Here is a 22,086-nt window from a genome sequence, read left to right as displayed (position 1 = left end):
ATGTAGTGAACCAATACCGGCCACTACTAACCAGATGCTGTGGTTCAGGGTTACTGTGTGAGAAATGCAGACGTGAACACTGGTATAATCTATTATGGTGAAAACCTCACAGTAGCCTAGCTTACAATCATACCACACATTCTCCTCTCGTCAACGCAGAGCAGCTTTTGTTTAAAGATTTATAACAGAAAACTGGAGCAATATTTTAAAGTGACCCTTGAGATTTCAGAAGACATGAACTGAGGAATCAGACTTTGAAACAAAGATGTGCGGTAAACAATCACTTTATTTACCTGTATCTGGCAAGGTACATTGGCAAAACAAGTTTCTTTACTTGCTGTATACTTTGGCTTTAAGACGAAAACGTCAAGAAAAACAACCTGCAAACTGTCACATTTAACAACAGAACTGATTGATAAGATTCAACTGTAGGAATGAGCTTCAGGTAAAGACTTACAAAACTCAATACTCTCTTAGCAAAGTGTTAAAATGTGACAACTTAAAACAAATCCACTAATCCAGTTGTGCTCCAGTCAAAACAAGTGATACAAACAAAATCAATCAATCCAAACAGCTAAAAGGCATCATGTCTTGATTAGTATTCTGTCCTTGAGATCAAACCTACAGCTTCTAGAATGTGACTTTATAAATGCAACAGCTCTACTGTAAGGCTACCTTAATCACTCAACTTAAACGTGTCGGAGAAATGAATAAACTCAAATAAAGTTAATCTACACAAGAACACAAGGTGAAGGAGCAGTTATTCCCATTCCTCGTCATCGGCTGCGGCGGACGCTGGGTTTGAAGCTGCCGGCGCCGGCTCATCGGTCTTGAAGGATCCTCCCTACACACCAAAACAGAAGCCATTCACACACACACATCAGCAGAAGCTCAGGACAGGGACAATAAACTTGTTTCAACCTTTAGATTTTTTTCATTAAAGTTTTATGTTCGGTTTTTTATTGGCATTAATAATAAAAAGCTCAGGATAGTGTGTGTGTGTGTGTGTGTGTGTGTGTGTGTGTGTGTGTGTGTGTGTGTGTGTGTGTGTGTGTGTGTGTGTGTGTGTGTGTGTGTGTGGCGTACCTTCCGCGTGTCTGTAGACGCAAACGTTCTTCCCCGTGGGTTGAAGCCGGTTGTCCCATGAGCACTGAAAGCGATTTCCTCCAGCCATTTGGGAACGGTCTGTTGAGCCTGCGAGATGGAGGTTTATGGACGTTACTGTGGTATTTACACTATCATTTGTGACCCTTTTGCCGCATCCACTCACAAAAATACACTGGATATATTTAATGTAGGAAATGTACAAAATATCTTCATGGATCATGATCTTCATATCCTAATGATTTTTGGCATAAAAGGAAAAAAAAACGATAATTTCAACCCATACAACGTCTTGTCCATTGCCACAAATATACCCGTGCGACTCATGACTGGTTTTGTGGTCCAGGGTCACATTTCGCAGACTCTTGTCCAAAGCAACTTAATTAGGAGAACAGAAACAATCAAACCAGATAAAGGGAAACAATATGCAAGTGCATCAGGATTAACAGCCTCTATATTTAATTTATACAGGACTAATCAGTGTTATTTTACATTTGATTACTGTACTCCGTTTCTGTTGTAATACTAGTGCTAGACCTACCCAAAAAACTTCATTTCATTTGTATCTTTAGTTTAGTTACTTTTTAAATTTAATTCACAGATTGAGATCAAGCTTCCCTGGGTTGTGTAAACTCTAGAGCAACAAAATTACCCCATTGTAAAAAACACTAATATAAATGAATGAGACATTTAGGTGAGAAATGTAAAATATATACATTTCATTTGTTAAACCTGCTCAGTCAAATATATACAAAAAAGTCAAAATGTCCATCTAGGTGAGCATTTACATTAAGACAGTCAGTTGTGTTCAGTTCCTATGCAGCATTTAAAGTTTAACTCCAGGTTTAAGGACTATTTTGACAACTGATTGTTTAATGCAATAATTGTGCAAATATTCCATGGGCTTGATCCAGTCTGGAATATTCTTGATAGTACGTCAGAACTGGGAAGATCGCGATACAGATCGTGATATAAAGTTTTGGGAAGGTTGGCCCCCCCTGCAGTGAAACCACTGCTGTTAGTGTGTGATGTAGTGTGTGATGTAGTGTGAGAAGTACAAACCCCTGAGAGGACTTTGACCAGAGAGCGAGCTACTGGAGTGTCTGACTCTGGGTTAAAGAAGGACACGGCCCGACCAGTGTTCCCACAGCGGCCGGTTCTTCCAATGCGATGGACATACTCGTCGATGCTGCTGGGCAGGTCGAAATTCACCACATGCTGCACATGCTCAATGTCCAGGCCTCTGGCAGCGACAGACGTGGCCACCAGCACCGGACACTGGCCCGTGCGGAAATCACTGAGAGCCTTCTCTCGCTCTCGCTGCTCCCGGTCACTGATCAGAGAAGAAAAGTGCTCGATTAGCAGCGAATCGTAATACCATGCATCAATGATTACCATAAAGAATAGCAGGTCAGAGGTTACAAAGCTACTTTTCAACACTGATTCAGAAACGGTACCCGTGGATGCTTGTGGTATTGATCTTCTCCTGACAGAGAAAAGTTGCTATGAAATCAGCACTTCTTTTGGTTTCAACAAAGACCATTGTGCGTTCAGTCCCTGTAATTGCAAACAAAATGGCATAAAATGTATAATGTCTTGACAATGAAAATGATACCCAGATTTTATGCATAAACACACATCTGATGTTATTAGGGGCTTTCGCACCGGGTAGTCGTAGGAACTCAGTTATAGGAACAAGACACCAGGGTGGTTCTCCGAGAACGAATGGTTCCCTTAGGAACATTTTCCTGGTCGCACCGCCAGTAGGAACTCTGAAGTGACGCAAGACACGCTTGTTGTGACCTTTATTTTGACGGCGCTGAGAACGCCAGAGCCTGAGCTCACATTCTCCGTGTTCATTAGTTTACGATCTGTCTAACACGTTATTATATAGAATGGTTATACATAGAAAGTAGACAGTACTGAAGAGTTATTAGATGCTGTGTGGTCGATGTTCAGTGTTTCTGAGCAGAAATACATAATCATGTTTCTCTTGGTCTCCTCAAAGTTGCGTTGGATTTTCTCCTCAGCGTGAAGATTAAGAAGTTCATCTATCACTGTTTTCCATGTTCGTAGAGTTAGTTTCTGGAGTAAATATATAGGCTATAATTGTGTTTACACAGCCTATTTAAAAAAATGGCGGGTGCTGGTGTTCAGCATCAGCGTCACTAATGTCACTGTAGCTCCTATAGCGCTGGTTCAGACCGACTCTGAAGGAGTAAATTAGTTCCTCCAAAAGAAGTTCCTAGAATTAAAATCGTTCCTAGTTCCTGCGGAGCGAACACGAACACGCCAAAAAACTGGTACTTCCACCAATATTTCTAGGAACTATGAAAGGGTTCCTCCGGTGCGACGCCCCTATTAATGTCGATTCAACATCAGTTTTGGGATTCAATTTAAAATGATAGCTTAATCGACGATCGCCAAGTTTATCGATTAAATTAATGACAATTAATCGATCGATTAATTGTTCGCATCCCTAGCGATCACCAATGGAATCATTCTAGTGCAAGAGGACAATGAGTGTATAAAGATATTGGATAGAATTTTATCTTAAGCACGTTGACAAATTTGAGAATTTACGCAGTGTAAATGCAGCCTTGGAGACGGCGGTGCTGTAACCGAACACTGTTTGAAAACGCTGGATGGAGAAGTCCTCAAGGTCAATTACAATCCCACACGCATGCATGTGAACACACACACCTGTAGTTTTGAGCAGCTCCAGCAGCTGCTCCCTCTTGGAGAACTGGTCCACCTGAACGACGGTCTGCTCCACATCACTGCAGGCTCCGCCCACCACACCCACAGCGAGGAAGAGGTAGTCCACTTTCAAAAACTCTGATGCCAACCTGTCATGATACATACATCAGTCCTGCTGAAGCCACTATTAGCATCATTTTATTTTACAGAACAGTAAAAGTGCATTTGGCACTAGTTTGAACCCTAGCTAACATAGAAAACCAGGGTTTCTCAACCCTCGAGGTAAACTTTCCGGCAGAGCTCAGCTCCAACCTTGATCAATCTCCCCTGCCTCTATCTTTCTAGTTATCCTGAATACCTTGATTAGCTTGTTCATCTGTGTTTGATCAAGGTTGGAGCTGAACTCTGGCCCTTGAGGTCTGAGAACCCCTGATTAAAGCATGTTTTTATGTTCCATGGAGGAAAGCTATACAGGTCTGGAAAAATCAGGCTCTGGAAGAATAACTATTTTAAAGTGTGTCAGAGTCAGACCTTTGAATTTCTTCAGGGAAGGTGGCACTGAACATGAGGGTTTGCCGTTCCTCTTTTGGAGGCATTCCTGGAGATCCCACTAGCTTTCGCATGTCTGGCTCGAAGCCCATGTCCAGCATCCGGTCTGCTTCATCCAGAACCAAATACCGTAGCTTACTCAGGCCAACCTGACGGGAACAAGTCAAACACTCATAAAAATGACAATATTTAGTCAGTTATTAAAATGCATGGTATAATAGAGAGAGAGAAAAGTACCTTTCCACGCCCAATGATGTCCAGCAATCTTCCAGGGGTCCCACACAAAACATTGCAGCCCTTCAACACCTCTCGAATAGTGTATCCAGTATTTATCCCGCCATACACCACCACAGGACGCACACAGGTCCTACGAGATTCAAGAACAATTGTTTAAGGATATTACATTTCTGTACAACTTTCAGCTTGGGGACTACAAGCAATATAGAATGAATGAGGGACTTCATGCGAGCCCAAGTGTGGACTATGCTAACAGGCACTTGTAAAACCGAATCAGCTCATGAAATCTGTATGTTGTATACTCAGCCTCACTGTGCAAACTGTACTGTAGTAGTCAGCTAGTATTGTTTCCCAGTTATTTTACAGGCATTCATGTCCACATCTCCAACTTTCCTAATTAGGCCTGCACTCCATAAACCTCATCTTTTCTGATAAATAATATTAGGTAAAAGTTCAAACATAGATTAGTTACGGTTATTAATTAATAGTAAATTACTTTTATGCAACTATTCAGAAAATCATCAATAGATAAATTGTGGGGGGGGGAATTGAGAAAACAGATTGATAAAAAAAAAACTAAAACTCTATAGCCCTACTATAAATGAACAAAAAAAACAATTTATATGGCTGATAATGGTAAAGCGTACCCAAATGCGAACTTCCTGGCCTCCAGATAGATCTGGTTGATGAGCTCTCTGGTGGGAGCCACGATTATGGCCTCGGGCTCCTGCACCTCGCTGAACCTGCTGGCCGCCACTCCATCAGTCATGAACTGCTGCAGGATGGGCAGCAGGAACGCCGCCTGGGGGACCACACAGAGACCGCAGTCAGGCAGTGTCCTTAAACATGTGATCTAACACACTGACAGGAAAGATCATCATTAAATAAGAACAGCATGCAAGAGAGTGGTTCTTGCCGTTTTTCCTGATCCGGTCTGGGCACAAGCCATTAGATCCCGCCCAGCAGAGATGATGGGGATTCCATACTTCTGGACAGGAGTAGGCTTTACATATCCAGACTTCTTTACATTCTTGTTCAGTGATTCACAAAGTCCTGCTTCGTCAAAGGTCTGAGTGAGAGAGAGTGAGACACTTAGAGATATTTTGGCCTATTTTCATAGCTTTTGAACATGCTATGTACACAAAACAGCTCTTGTGGACAATTCTATACACAACGAAGAGTCTTTCTTTCAGTGTCTTGTAAAATCTGATCTACCCAGTTGTCACATCATTCATTAACATGCAGGCTCCATCTAGTGGCGTTTCAGGTTAAGACACTTTTCAAGAGTAAGCCTTTCTAGTAGATCAAAGGGTGCGGTATAGCAGATCCTTAGAAATCATTTAGAATTTAAATGCTGTAACAATCATTATAATTGATCAACAAATGAAAATTTACTTTTACAACTACCGACAGCATTACAATAAACAACAAAGTAACCACTGTCAATTCATTAACGGTTGTTTACAAGCAATCATTTGTCATAAATGTGTAATATTTATTGATTGCAAACTGCTGTAAAAAACACAATCCTATAAAATGTGCACATTGTTAAAGGGATATATCAAACAAATCAGGAGAAAACAACAGACCACAAATGCAGATAACATGTCTTTCACACTGTTAAAGCGAATACAAGGGGAAGAAAAAGAAAGTCAGGAGGAAGAGAAAGCAGTGACTGAAAAGGGTATTTTAATGACATGGTTTAACATGAATATGGCAAGAGCCAAGCGTTACATTATCCTCATGATGTCTGAAATAACATGAAGGAATATGTACAGCTTATTCAGTCAAACTGACGGATGAGAAATATTTGTAGTGCAAGCTTTTATTTTTTCGAATGGAAGTTCCCCAAACCAGAAGCGTCACCCATAATTCAAAACGCAGTAGGCTTGCCAGGAAAAGGTGGATAGTTAATGAAATTATGATTAAATATAGTAAATTAAATTGTTGAAATAATTGTTCATAAACAGCAGATGAAAACTGCCCTAATGACCTAAACCTTCTGCCGAGAACCTGAAGTGTACATTTGAGCACAAATTCAATCCCACGCCCACACTGCACTGATCCAATCTTTTTTTTTTTTGTTAAAATTAGTGCTGCTCGATTAATCATATCGCAATCGCGATGTCAAGCCTACGCGATTATATGACGCAAAATGCTGCAATTTTATATTAAACAAATTAGCGCTGTTAATGCAATTAATGCAGCATCTGTTGTGCATTTATTTTCCTTGAGAACCAAGCAAGTTGACTCATGAAACCATTTGTTTATTATATCGCATATCACAATATTGACCTCAATTATCGCAATATGACATTTACCCCAAATCGTGCAGCCCTAGTTAAAGTCTGCGTGAACCGGAAGTTGCAAACGACTTTTCTCCAGTGCTGTGACGTATTTCCCAGTGAAAAGGAATATTGAACAGAGGGCAGGGTTTTACTCTAGCGCTCCTCCTCTCCATCTCTCGCTCATTACAGACTAACGGTTTGAGGGGAGTGGTTAAGCGTTTCTCAACCCAAGCCGTCAAACCTACGTCATCAGGGAAGGTCCTCCAATGCAGAGGGGAGGGGCATTTTCAGATTTTGATTAAAGATTACGAAGCCAAAAAATTTTTTCTGTGTTTTAACTTGCACGGATTAATTGTTCACCACAAGACTAGTAATATGCACTAATAAAGTAAATAGGGTCCATTTTGATTTCATGCCGACTTTAAAATGGACTGCAAAACATGTCTATATAACTTACCATAATGGCTTTTGGAGGATTGCTGCCGCTCACTTCCACGGGAATATCGTCATATTTATCAAAATTAATGCCTGTGGCAAATTGTGAAAATATGGAGCCCTCATCTTCTGGAGGAGGGGGCGGCACATAGACAACCTTGGGTCCTACAAGACAGACAAACGGGGTCTTACTCATTTTGGATATGAAACGAGGCTCCAGCAATGACTTCAGAGATCCTACACACAGTCCATTTCAAGATTTCCATACTATTTGTCAGACCACATTTTGACATCTGATAAATGGTTTTAAAATTCATGTTAACATGTTGCATTCAGACTATGCATGCTATTATGCTGCCAAATAATTGCAGGAATATTGTAGCTAGGTACTGTAGTTCAAATCAAATCTGCGGAGTGATTTACTCCAACTCTGAGCGAACTCTCTGCTCCTCACCACGGGGCTTCTCAGGCGCAAATCACTCCACCCAAGTAGCAGTGCTTCGCCTTCTGAGAATATAGTTCCCAGTATGTATACGGTTAGAAGATGGCTGTGTCTCATGTGACCTTGTTATTTGTACACGCTGTGACTATACAAATCACAACATGTAAATAGGAAAATCTTGGTGTTATTTTGTCACTTATTGGGAGCAGTATGCTAGCTGGAGCCGTTTACCTCCAGTCTTTGTGCTAAGCTAGGCTAGCGGTGGGTGCGTCAGACAGAGTAATGTATGTATGAACTTATCTAACTCTGGGGGATACGGTGAATAAGCTAAAGTCCCAAAAAGTCGGCGTGTTCCTTTAAACGGTCTATAAAACTTTTGGCTGCACCATGAAAAACTCTCGTTGCATCAAATGTATTTTAAAGGAGTCATAATGTAGAAATTTCACTTTTCCACGAGAATCAATGTATGTTATGATTGCATAATGATTATACACTGGCCGGGAAGCCGATATTTAAAAGTGAAGCGTTTGTTTACCTCAGGGTTTGTAAAATAGGCCACGTGCACGCGCACGAAAAAACGAGATTTTGATTTCTTCCCCTTCTTGACGTCAAGACGGGGGAGAATATACCAAATATGGACACCGCAAACCTATGCTGCGGGAAGCCCGCCCCTCTCCCCCTCAGATTCAGTTTAGTCGACTCGAGAAAGATGGAGAAACCGAGTGCACACCTGAGATGCTCTGTGGGTGACTGCCATAAACATGCAAATGTGTTTTATCTACCAAAAACGGACGAAACTATCAGGGAACAGTGGATGAAATTCATTTTTAATGACGCTGTCCCAAACAACTCTTTCAAGTGGCGTATCGTTAGGTGTGTGTGCTAAACATTTTACACCGGAATCTTTTACAAATGTGGGGCAGTATCAGGCGAACTTGGCCTCGAAGCTCCGTTTGGGAAAAGGTGCCATCCCAACCATCAGGGACTTGCCAGAAATTGAAAAGGTAAGACTGTGTTTTTATTGCTCTACTGTGGTTAACAAATAGCAGCTAACTGCTAATGTGGCTATTGTATGTAACGTTACCTTCGAGGTAAACACGGGGAATGGACTCTACGAATGCTAGCCACATCTTTCGACTTTGTTTTACACTAGCAGCTACAGTAGTGACGGTACAGGAGTCCATGCTCAGTGGCTAAAACTGTTTAAATGCAAGTATGAAAACAATATACCACTAAACATTATTAGCCAAACTCATGCAAAACATGCAGTTTGAAAATAGCTTTCAGTTAGTGGGGCTTCTGTAAGAATGTATCTGGCAATGGTGTATTTTTTCTTTGGTTGTGATTACAATTTCACTAACAATAAGTACCGTCACATTTATTGAGCTATTGCAGTATTTTGTCTATGTTTTTGTACCGCTTGGAAGTAGTAAAATACATTCCTGCAACCAATCAACACGCCCCTCATTTGCATTATTATAATGACCGTCCACGACAGCCAAAACATCGCATCAGATCTCGCGAGACAATAATGCCTTTAGAAATAAGGGTCTGAGGGGCTCTGTGTTGATTTTTTTTCCACTTTTCTTTTTTAGAAGTGCCTAAAATACTATAATAGAGCATTTGGGTATCCAAGGTAACAACATTATGACTCCTTTAAGAAAACCCAAATCTTATTTTTTTTCCCCATACTTATCCATATTTGGAAAAAGTCCAATTCCATACAGCGAAAGAAAAGCTTTGTCTTGCACTGAAGGTAAATATGACCCACCTGCATTTTCACCAGCTTCTTGATCTGTGTTGTCTGATGTTGATGTTGAGACTGGACAATCAGAGAAAGAGCAAGAAAACCAATAAGTTGAAGCAGCAGTCTAACACATAACCAGTTCCTATCAATGCAGTAAATTACCCTTGGAGAACACTTCCTCATTCTGGCCTCTGAAACCTGAACCGAGGCATTGAAGAAATAATTCAGTTAAAACACAGAAGAACCACTTGATAAAAATCACTCAAGCGCCACTTAAAAACAGATGAATTTAACATCACCTCCTCTCCCAAAGCCTCTTTTCCCCGTCTCTTCATCACCACCTCCTTAAGAGCAAGAGACAAATATTAAAATTAAATTACACTATTCGATTGTGACTGGTCAAAGGCAGCTAAGGTCATATACATGTATACTAGCCAACTGTATAATTTACCATTGCCCCAGGCAATCAACTTCCAGCATAGCTGTGCTAGTTTCATGTCTTTCTCCTGCCATCTCTCATAACCACAATTTAAATTAATTTCTTCCAAAAACTAACCATCACGAAATCCACCACGGAAACCACCGCGGCCTCTTCCTCGGCCTTCACCTCCTTTCCAACCTGCAACACACAGATGGGCTCCAGGAAACAGTCATAACAACATGTCTGTTATTCAAAAGAAAGAAATATTACCTTCGTCGTTGCCATTTTCATCACCTCCTGGAAGATAAAGAGCATCATGTAAAAATTCTAATACATTTGTTCCTGTTTTCATTCACAAATGAATATTAAAATATCACCTTTCCCAAAGCCTCTTCATTACCACCTTAAGAATTAGACATTAATGAACTTGCGCATTACACAACTCAACTGTGATTGGTCAAAGTAAGTGTTTTGTTGTCAACTGTGTATAATGAGCACTAAACTATTTAGTTCACCATTGCCCCAGACAACCAACTTCCTGCACAGCTGTGCATATTTCAAGTCATCTTTTTGCCATTTTCTCACATAAATTACAATTACCTCGAGATCCACCACGGAAACCACCGCGGCCTCTTCCTCGGCTTTCACCTCCTTTCCAACCTGCAACACACAGATGGGCTCCATGAAACAACAAAACAGGAGTCATTAAACATGTCTTGTTATTTGAAAGAGAAATATTACCCTCGTCGTTGCCATTTTCATCAATTTCTGAAAAACAAAGCAAGAGCATTTTATGGATAAATTCTCACATTTTTACACACAGCTTTAAATATAGCCTCCAAGTGTCTGTAGATACTCAAGCCACCAGAAACAACTTATTCAGCGAGGCTGCTTTCTGTCAAGAAAAGTGCTTCTCTTGAAAAACAACAATTGCAATATTATGGTAGACACACACACACACCCCCTGAAGGTGATGATACACTTGACAACTTTCTGAGCAATGTAACTGGGCAATGTTGCCGTCAATGGGGAACCAGGTGAGACGCAGGGCCCACGACCGATCTAAATTATCCAGATAGAAATGTGTTGCCCACTCTCAATGGGAAAGTGTCCAGGCAACAATCGCTCCGCAACATTGCTCTAAAAGTTGGCCTGTGTATCATCACCTCTAGGGATCCCCACCCTGAGTCATGAGATCATGAATGGGTAATTACTGTATTACTCCAGTGAAGTGTTCATCGCATGTAGCCTTAGCTAACAGCCTTGTGGGAGGGCAATTCGTACAGAGGTTTCGTTGCCCACTTTCATTTGAAATGAACCTTTGTGTGGCGCCCCTTCCCACATTGGGTGCACAAAAACGGCATTTGAAATTTCCCCAAGATATGGTCTCGCATTCATGATGTCTGTTAAAGTAAAACAACTTCCCCCTGTAAAATTTTTAAGATGTATCAAGAATGCAGAAAAAAATAAAAATCTACATCACAATGAAGGAGGTACTTCAAGTAATGAAGTAATTTTTCACAACAGCTGTTTTAACCGATGTGCTTGTGTTCCTCTTTTAGTGTAACAACCCAAAATTGATTGACAGCATTAATACTAGATTTCTGTTGAGGGGGATCAGCGATGATGTGTAATATCACCTGATTTATTCCTGAAGCCTCCTCTCCCTCCTCGGGATCCTCCCCTGCCTCCTAAAAACACCAGATAAGCAGTGGTTACAGCAGTGGTTACAGCAGTGGTTACAGCAGTGGTTACAGCAGTGGTTACAGCGGTCACACTACGCAAGCACAGACAACTCTAGATTTAAACTCAGTAAATGTAACTGAATCTATAGTTCTTTAAAAAATGGTCAGGTATTTTAAAAGATGTAGTTTAGCACATCCCTAAACCAGGGCTCCTGGACAGTCAAATGTATAATAATTATTAAACTAGGAAACGTTAAACATGTGCAGTGCTTGGGAGCACTGGGTTGGAAAAGGAACAGGGTTGAGAAACTGCATAAGCTGTTGCTCAAACGCTTTATCATTACTTAGTTCAGATCCTCACCTCTGCCTCTGAATCCGTCACCAGCAGGCGACCTCCACGAGTCACTATCTACAAACAAACATAATGGCTCACGTTAGAACAGGCTCTGATCTGGATCCGGATCCAGATCATAATAGCATCTGATATGGGATTTTAAATATCCCTAATAATGAGAATTGCTTACACAAGTTATTGCTTCTAATATGTTTGTAAAAACACAGGGCTCCAGACCAAAAAAAATGGTAAAAGGAAATGGGATCCAAAAGGTCCAGTTGATTGGTCAATATGGTTGTTTAGAACAGTTTAGTGTAGTTTAGATCTATACTGATTGTATTTGCATCTACAGTGCATTCAGAAAGTATTCAAACTTTTTTTTTGTTGCTTTTTCACTAAAACACCACTGATAAAAATATTCAGACCCTTAACTCAGTGCGCAGTCGACGCTGTAATCACTGCCAAAGCAGCTTCAAGACTTTTCGGCTATGATGCAACAAGGTTAGCACATCCAGATTTAGATCTTTTGTGTGATACTCTCAGATGTAGAGCATTTAAAACAGATGTAGCAACATTTCTTCCGTATTTTGATGTGCATTCAAGTATAAAATTACTGAAATAAATGTAGGACGTTGCACTCCCAAATGGAAGCAGATGAGCACGAGCCGGCATGGGCGGGTTTAACCCGAACCAAAGGATTGAACAAGTCTTGCAAAACGTCACCAGAGAGAAGTCTAAAGTTAAAGCATTGATTAAAAATTACAAGGTAAGAAAAAATAAAACCTGAAGCATACATGTACGGATGATCTTTCACAATAAGATCCAGTACATGCAATTGGAAAATAGGGTGAAGTTTCTGAGCATGTTGTATGCACTGTATAATTAAATACTGTTTTGGAAATATTTCTGCTTGTTTGTGATGATTTCAGAATTAGATCTCAAACAACAAATCTTTGATTTGAATATTTAATAATTTACTATTACCATTAATAAATTATTAATTGCAGCATACGTTATGAATATGGGAAAAATAAGTGCTTTAATTTCTCAGATTAATAATGTAGGACGCTTGCCCACTGCAAGCTCTGTCTGGCTGCCTGGTTTTGATCTTATCAGTAACGCGTTGGTCTCAATCATGAATTGGACACCACGGCTCACACTGCCTGCAGGAAACGTGCACTTAGAGATGATCGTATTAAGACTTTTCCCGACTGTTGACTAGATTCTTAAAATTGTAGCACACGTGTCGCATTTAGGTTGTGGTCTGGAGTCCAGCAACAGAAACTCTTCAAGATTGAAGAGCGGATTCACACATACAGCCTTAGAGGGAAAACAAACCTGCATTGTTTGTCTTCTCATTTCCTGCACTTCCTACAAATAAAAAGCATCTTGTGAACACAAACATGGCTGCCACTGCTCTGAGTGATTAAGCTGCTGTGGTTTGTGTGTACAGAACGTGGTTAACGAGCATATAAAAAAAGTTGCCATCCATGGTTCTAGTCTACAGCTGTGAAAACTCAAAGCTATGCTAAAGCTTGACTTCTGTCAATCACTGACTGACAGCAATGACTCCTGCACGCCGTACATGCACACGAAAATTTACACTTGAGTATTAATACAAATGATTTTATGTACAAAATGAGGCTCATGAGATAGTCAACCTGTACAGAAGCTCTTGAATCCTCCATCACTACTGGATCCCAGACCTGTAAGTGAAGAGGCGCAAAACATTTGACATTTAAGCGGACATTTAAAGGACAAATCAAATTTGGCTTGATCTTTTGACATAAGGTGTTTGCACCATTAAAACATCCTGCAAGTTTTAGAGCTTAAGTTTTTAAAAAGCATTTAATTGAGCTCATTATAACATTATCGAAAAAAAAAAAAAAAAAATTTGGGTGTCCTCTTGGTTCTATGCATCAGTTGTTTATTGGATTTTGGGATTGAGCCATTGCACTCCCAAATGGAATCAGACGAATGCGAGCTTTAACCCGAACTAAAGGGTTGAACAAGTCGTGCAAACGTCACCAGAGAGATGTCTGAAGTTATAACACTGATTCAAAATTACAAGTAAGAAAAAAACCCTGAAGCATACATGTACGGATTAATCTTTCACAATAAGATCCATTACATGCATTTGGAAAATAGGGAGAATTTTTTTCTGAAATTTTTTTAATGCACTGTATAAATACTGTTTAGAAAATATTTCTGCTCGTGGGGTGTTTCATCACAGGTCAGAGGTCACTCTCCGCCAGAACGCGACTTGCTTACGGCCATTACCGGAAGCCACTGATTATAGTTTATAAAGTTATAAATATGACTTTAAAAGGATAGTTCGGCCAAAAATGATATTTAACCCATGATTTACTCACCCTCAAGCTGTTCGAGATGCATATGTCAATCATTTTTCAGATGAACATTTTCAGTTATTTTAGAAAATGTCTTAGATCTTTCAGTGGTTATAATGTGAAGCTACTTTATAAACGAAAATAACTGGCTTCCGGTAGCGGTCGACGCGCGCTCACGGAGATGGATGCTGGCATATGACGTAGGACATAGCGTAGGAAGCGTCGTGACGTAGAACGAACGTGACAGCGCAGCCAGAGAGCAGAGCAAAACAAAACTCTACGTTCGTTCTACGTCACGACGCTTCCTACGCTACGTCCTACGCCAGCATCCATCTCCGTGAACGCGCGTCGACCGCGACCGGAAGCCAGTTATTTTCGTTTATAAAGTTTTAAATATGTATATTTTTGCGACAAAAGCGCACGGATTACCCTCGGAAGGCCTTCGTTTATCCCCCTGGAGCCGGATGGATTACTCTTGTGAAGGATGCATGCACATTTTGGGACTTGAACGAGGTGGACCCCATAGCTTCACATTATAACCACTGAAAGATCTAAGACATTTTCTAAAAAAAACTGAAAATGTGTTCGACTGAAAAAAGATTGACATATACATCTCGAACGGCTTGAGGGTGAGTAAATCATGGGTTAAATATCATTTTTGGCTGAACTATCCCTTTAAAGGACAGTTCCGGTATTTAACACTTGGAGTCTATTTTGTAGTTTGTTTTGGATGAACAAGAGTGGTGGACAAAGAAATTGACAATGGTTCCTGTCTCGACTTTTTGACTATTTTAGGATTGCCCATGACCGCTTTAGAATGGGAGTCTATGGCCATGCACAAACATGCCCTTAAAACAACCCTTAACGTTCGTTTTCAAAACTGTTCAACTCACTGAGTGGTTAGTGGTGTTCGTTGATGTTCCAAAACAAGTAGCGTAGCGAAATACAGTTTCTGTCGTGTTTTATTTCCAGAAACAGAAAGGGGGCTGTTTACATTTGGTTGTAGTCTTTTAGGTCTTTTTTTGCTCAGTTCTGTCTCTCAGAAGGCTAGCGTGAGCAGAGCAACGGAAGTTGCGGAAGAGCGTAAGTTTATACGCGGTTGTGAGGTATCTGAAAAAATTGTTCCACTATAGAAAAATAAACGGATTGAAATCATACATTGCGCCGATATATTTGTTTTTAATCATCAACAAACACCACTAACCACTCGGTGAGTTGAACAGTTTTGAAAACGAACGTTAAGGGTTGTTTTAAGGGCATGTTTGTGCATGGCCATAGACAGCCACTCTGAAGCAGTCATGGGCAATTCTAAAATAGTCAAAAAGTCGAGACAGGAACCATTGTCAATTTCTATGTCCACCACTCTAGTTCATCCAAAACAAACTACAAAATAGACTCCAAGTGTTAAATACCGGAATTGTCCTTTAATATGAAATATTATATTGCTTCGCTTAAAGGAGTGGTTCAGGATTTTCGACATCGGACCTCATTTTCAAGTGAGCCTGGTTGTTATTAGGGATGTGCACGAATATTCGAATTTTCGAATATTCGATCTGTAATTATTATTCGAAAAATAAAATACTATTCAAATTTGATCGAATTTATGAAGCCGTAAATACTTTGTGGGTCGTAAATGCAGTGAATCCCTGATGAATCCCAAGCACTAACTCGCAGTTATAATTAAATGCACTGGGTGGCACTGTGGCGCGTGTTTAACAAGTTGTTTGTATTTGATCATAATGTCGTCGTCTGCCTCGCGAAGTTTGGAATTACTAGTCGAAAATGAGGTTACTAAATGATTTTACAAAATGGAATTACTTTTGATCAAATTAATTAATTAATCTGGAGTTATATCATCACCACAATGAGAAATCACATGAAATCCAAACAGCAGTTGACTGAGGAAAGACAGCTGTCCATCACGATTGCAGGTAAGCGCAGCTGTAGTGTGAGTGATCCGAGATGATAACTTATCTAATAGCAAAATGATTTTGAGACATATTCTTCCTTTAAGTTTTCTTTGAGAGAGGTTTAAGAACAGAAAACGCAAAGTGCTGTTAGAAACTTAGACCTAGAACACCGTTATCTTTGTTTCTCTGAAACGTCTGTCAGCGCAGTGCGTTCTCACTCGAGCATAAATTGCTCGCGGCGCCCCTCCATGTGGATATTATTGTTTTTATCAACAAACGTGAAACAATATAAACACGATAATTATATGCTGACTCGAGTGTATGTGTAACGTTCTGTACAATAACTGGCGCCATCTGCTACTCTGCTTTATTAGGCGTTTTTTCCGTTCGCGCTGCTTGAGCATATATCCTTTTGTTCTTTATATTTTTTTGTTTACACATAGGCCTACTGTTTAATGTTTTCAATTAAAAGAAAACTTTAACATATATTGTAAGATTGTTGTGTATATTGCAAGCTTGTTGTGTATATTGCCTAATCGTAAGCTTCTTCAGAAATGGTGACAAAACTTTTTAAAAAAATTACCTTAAAAAATAACGTGTTTTTCGTTAAACGTAATTTAAATAAACGAATATTCGAATTTTATGAACCCGAATATTCGAATGCAATATTTTTGAAAAATTCCCATCCCTAGTTGTTATTTATCAGTGGAGACAGTTTTCCAAAAAATTCATCCAGTCCTTACTTTTGGATAGTTCGCCGGTGCTAGGCTAGCGCGAGGCAACGGTGCACGCGTTAGCCTGCCATTAAAAACAGTTTTACCCACTCCACAGTTCACCAAAAGCAAATAAATTATAACGCCAGACTATCGATGTAAATGTCTATTGAGAGAATAATGTTAGAAATCAAACTACCCTTTCATCACATTGTCAGCGGCAGGTAAATACACTTGCGTGATTGTTATGTGGACCGTGGCTCTCTCGGTTTCCTAGGTAACCAAATATAACTCTACCGCTGCTGTACACTGCTTATAAATACAGGGAACAAATTATAACTAATGCAATGTGATGAAAGGGTAGTTTGATTTCTAACATTATTCTCTCAATAGACATTTACATCGATAGTCTGGCGTTATAATTTATTTGCTTTTGGTGTACTGTGGAGTTGGTAAAACTGTTTTAATGGCAGGCTAACGCGTGCACCGTTGACTCGCGCTAGCCTAGCATAGGCGAACTATCCAAAAGTAAGGACTGGATGAATTTTTTGGAAAACTGTCTCCACTGATGAATAACAACCAGGCTCACTTGAAAATGAGGTCCGATGTCGAAAATCCTGAACCACCCCTTTAAGGGGTTTATTAACCCCCTGGAGCCGTATGGATTACTTTCGTGATGGATGGACGCACTTTTTTTGGGCTTCAAAATCTCAGGTACCATTTATCGCCATTATAAAGCTAGGAAGAACCAGGATATTCAGTTTGGCTGAAATAATAGTCATATACACCTAGGACTGACAATGTCTGATTCTTACTTGTGTTTCAGTTAACATGAACAATAATTTTTTTTATAATTTGATAACAGTCAAGCAAAAGGCTAGTCTCCTTAATTACTGTTGTGTCGGACGTTGTAGAGAGCGATACATAAAACGCATTACCATTCTGATACTGAGTGGATCTCTGAGCAGGTGTGAGTGAGTGGAGGCGGGGGCTTTATGCCCTTGTAACATTTACATACTAAACATTTATGCCACATTATGAAACAATATGGGCACATAATGTAAAAAAAAAAAAAACCTACCAAATCCTGCGTTGGAGGACACAACAGGGCTCTGCAGAAGGACAAAATAACATTAACAACATTAATCATTCACAGCTAATGATATTCTATTGGGTTTGAGTGAGTCACAAGCAGGAAACCTGTACAGTTATTCCCTATAGCTCAGACTGGACTGCAAAAAATATGATCAATAAGTTATGACAACATGTGTTTTTACATTGCTTTAAGAGTCGTGGGCTACTCTTTAACCGTAAATCGATGCGTACGGCCGTCTGCGGGAAGCTAGTTATTTTAGCCGATAAGTTTTAAATATGGATATTTATCTTACACAAATACGTTGCTTCACTTCAGAAGAAGTTTATACTCCACTTCATTTTTTTATATCAGGAATTACATTTTCACTAGTAAAAAAGTTCATTCTTGGTATCAACAATGACGTCATCACTCACAGAAATACAAATTATTGTTATCAAGAACTGAATTTTAACTAGTAAAAACTATAATTCTTGATATCTGTAATTGTGTTTTTACTAGTTAAATGTCACCATAGGTCATACTTGTCAACATTTGGGTACCAAAATAAGGGAGACCTGGGGGGGTTTCAGTTCAACCACATGTGATTTCATGTCATCTATACATTACACACCCCATCGCCAAATCATAGAAAAATTCAGTTAAGACAGCTGTATTCATCTTAATACACAAATCAATATACAGAAAAACAGATTTCTAAAATAAGGTATCGTCTAATGAAGAGCCTGCGTGCTCGAAACGTCACATACGCTATGTGATAGTTGTCTTGATAATAAATATTTTTTGATAATTTTGGAGCTTAGGTGTTGCCGACTTTGTACTTTATTTTTTACTAAAATAAGGTATAGGCCACAAATCTGAGAGTAGGCTACAGTTTGCAAAACTGAACAGGTAATGTTGTGATATTCAGTTATTGTGAGAAACTGGTCCAGCGGGTGGAGTTTACTGGTACTGAATATTACACATCACCTGTGTATACTCCCATTAACTGGAACAGATTTTCACTGGAACTGAATATTACATCCAAATATTGTTATGTAATCAATCTGCATATTGTTGTGTAACTTCACCTATTGGAAAAGTATTTCACAATTTTTCACAGGAACTGAATATTACAAACAACTATTGCGAAAGAACGATTTACAAAGCGACGATTGCGAAAGCGTGCACGGATTATGAATTTGTTCACTGTTACCTTGTACGTAGATTTTCCTCTTCTTATTCTGTATAGTTCTATTTTGTTAATAAATTTTGCGTTCTATTTTGGCTTTCTCGTGTGTCCCTATTTTTGTTGTGTCCCTTTTGAGCCACGGGGCGAAACGGGTACGGACTGAAAAACCAAAGCAACTGTACAGTTTACAAATCTGAGCACAGCTGAGACTTTTTCTCTGGTACTTTTGGCGTAGGATATTTATTTCCGTCAAGGTCAGGCTGCGATGTCAAATGTATTCCCAGGAATGAGTGATGCGCTTTCCGCTTTTAAAGTTTTATAAAACAAGTCAGATATGGCTTGAATGGTTTAAAAGCATTAGCAAGAATAAAAGCGCATCATATAATGTAACGCCATGCAGCCAAAACGGATGCTGCGTTAATTGCGTTAAATATTTACTTAACACTGAGTCTTTTCCCATTTCTACCAGTAACGCTTATTCAACTTCCCGCGTCTACTAGCCTGCCTGCGCAGATATCGACGGCACAACTGGGTTGCAGGTTGCCAGGTTGAGCTCACAAATGGGTTGAAATGTGTATGATGTGTTGATTGCGCGAGTAAGATGGGTTTCATACAAGATCTGGCAACTGGACAACCTTGGAATAATATATTGATGTGATTATTCATACAACGACGTTTGGGCCATACAAATAACGGGAGTTTCACGGGAGAAATAAAACGGGAGGGGGTCGGGAGATGGGTGTGAAATACGGGAGACTCCCAGGGAAAACGGGAGTGTTGACAGGTATGCCATAGGTTGCCATTCAAATTCAATTGCTGATATCAAAACATGATTTCAAACTAATTGAAATGACAATTTCACATATCAGAAATTCTTACTACTATAAATAATCATTTTTGATATCAATACTTGCATAGTTACTAGTACAAATATAAATTCCTGATATCAAGAACTTAATTGTTAATAGTCAAAATGTTGAAATACATTTAGATATCAAGAATCAACATGTTACTTTTTTATTTCAGATATCTGAAGATGTATTTCTGATATCAATAACTAGTAGAGTAGTTTCAGATATCTAAAATGGCAGTGCAAATCACTATGATAAAAGTTCTGCCAAATACGTAAATGTAAAACGTAGAAACTCCTGCCAAAACTTAAATTGCAATCAGTTCACACAGTAACAATATATATATTCAATATATACATTTTATATGCCAAATATAAGAGAACAATGGCTAACGTGCGCAATACTGCTGAAGTAACTCGTCGGAGGAGAGCACGTGGCCTTCCACTGATCTCCGCCCGGTGAGGAAGAGTGTGGTCGACTTTACCTGATCTTCCTCCCAGTCATCCATGTTGAGCAGCTTCGGCTGAGAGAAGACGGTTCAATATTTCCCAGATCTGTGACAGAAAACAAAAAGTGAACACCATGTCCTACTTTACGAATCAATAACCTAGGCTAACATTTTGAGTAGGCCTCAAAGCCGGCCATTAGAGTTCCTCTTTCAACGACAACCTACTGTGAAACGCTGTGATATCTAACAAAAGCAGCAGACAATATAGTTTGAATTTGTTGTCGCCGTAATAAACCTTCATTTAAATGCTAATAATTAAACATAGACACGATAGTCAAAATGATTGACGTTAATTGAACCGCGGTACAAAAAAAACTAGCATCTCGTCAATTAACGCTTCACTTTGACTCTAACGACTCAACTTTCTCTTAAATTCGCGTTGATACAAATTAAGACCTAAATAACTTTAGTGTAACGTTAGTTTATAAAGTTACAACAGCATACATTTACCCGAAGACCTAATGGCACGTGCGACTGGCGACAGCTCAGGGCGCTCGCGAGAGACCGGGAAGAAGTGACGCAAATCTACTTGTGGGCGGGAAAACCAGGACGCGCTGCGATTCGCGCGTTTGAACAGATTCTTTTGATTGAATCAGGCGACCGATTCACACATTCGTTTGAATGTTTCTCTACAACTAGAAGTTATTGTTCTAAATCGATGAGCCAAATGACTCTGAGTCATAATTCTTTCATTGTCCTGAATCAACTTTTTTTTTTTTTTTTTTTTTTTAATTAACCAAATTAGCCTATAACAAACTAAAGAAATGTACATTTTAAAATAGTAATTGATTATATGTTTTTTTACGGTCATCTTAAGTCAACCTAATGATTATTTAAGTGATTACAAAAGTGTTGTTAACATCTATATAACAGATTGTTAGACAAGGTTTAGGATAGTGCTGTTAAACACTGAAGACACTGTACATTCCTCCTGTTACATCAATGCCGTCCCTTCAAACACTCCTAATTACCACTAGCAGAGTGATAATGTGTGTTTTTCCAACAACAGATCAAGACAATCTGACATTAATATAATGCTTAATAACACTGGTGGTAAAGAGAAAGATGAGTCAAGTTCATCTCAAGTAGCTTTTCCACAAGCTGAGATAAATATTAGGAAGCTGACTCCAAATACAAAACCTACACACAAATACAAAACACCATCATAGTAACACATATGACATTAAAATAATGCAATAAACAGTAGTTTAACAACATAACATTGTTAAAAAGAAGAAGAAAAACTAAGAAGCATAAAATTAAAAACTATCAAATGTGAAGTGTCACACACAGGGAATTCTGGGAATGTCATTTTATGGCTTATCACTATAAATTATAATATTTTTTGTGGTTATTTACTTCCAAAGATGGTGCATTTAGTATTTCACAGCAAAGGTGAAACTTTATGCTGTGGATCCTGGAGAATATTATACACTCTTTTCCCAAAGGCTGGCATTTATTTTATTATGTTTAGAGAGATTAATGATTGTGAAGACATATCACAACTTGTTTTTTTTTTATTTTTGAACTCTTGATGTCATTTTTTCATG

General features: G+C 39.2%; 1 protein-coding gene across 10 annotated transcripts; it reads right to left on the bottom strand.

Annotated features, from left to right (window-relative positions):
• Positions 1 to 268: 268 nt before the first annotated feature.
• On the bottom strand, positions 269 to 21,094 carry ddx4 (DEAD (Asp-Glu-Ala-Asp) box polypeptide 4). Of its 10 annotated transcripts, none has more exons than XM_084400247.1 (24): positions 20,981 to 21,094; positions 20,513 to 20,582; positions 17,995 to 18,025; positions 13,604 to 13,648; positions 13,281 to 13,313; positions 11,970 to 12,017; positions 11,564 to 11,614; positions 10,665 to 10,691; positions 10,524 to 10,583; positions 10,194 to 10,217; positions 10,059 to 10,121; positions 9,802 to 9,846; positions 9,665 to 9,700; positions 9,527 to 9,577; positions 7,336 to 7,478; positions 5,507 to 5,659; positions 5,238 to 5,392; positions 4,591 to 4,720; positions 4,336 to 4,502; positions 3,808 to 3,953; positions 2,562 to 2,661; positions 2,167 to 2,437; positions 1,087 to 1,194; positions 269 to 844 (listed from the first exon to the last, which is right to left on the bottom strand). In XM_084400247.1, the coding sequence occupies exons 2-24, from the start codon at positions 20,534 to 20,536 to the stop codon at positions 761 to 763; spliced, it is 1,995 nt and encodes a 664-aa protein (XP_084256373.1). In that variant the 5' UTR covers positions 20,537 to 20,582; positions 20,981 to 21,094; the 3' UTR covers positions 269 to 760. The 10 variants fall into 10 exon arrangements, with proteins under 10 accessions (XP_084256373.1, XP_084256371.1, XP_084256369.1 ...); XM_084400245.1 differs by having other exon boundaries at positions 10,194 to 10,220; positions 20,987 to 21,075; XM_084400243.1 differs by having other exon boundaries at positions 10,194 to 10,220; positions 20,981 to 21,070.
• Between the last annotated feature and the right edge of the window lie 992 nt (positions 21,095 to 22,086).

This window comes from Rutilus rutilus, assembly GCF_951802725.1.
Source record: "Rutilus rutilus genome assembly, chromosome: 25".
NCBI lineage: Eukaryota > Metazoa > Chordata > Actinopteri > Cypriniformes > Leuciscidae > Rutilus > Rutilus rutilus.
This window is presented reverse-complemented; position numbering and strand designations above follow the sequence as displayed.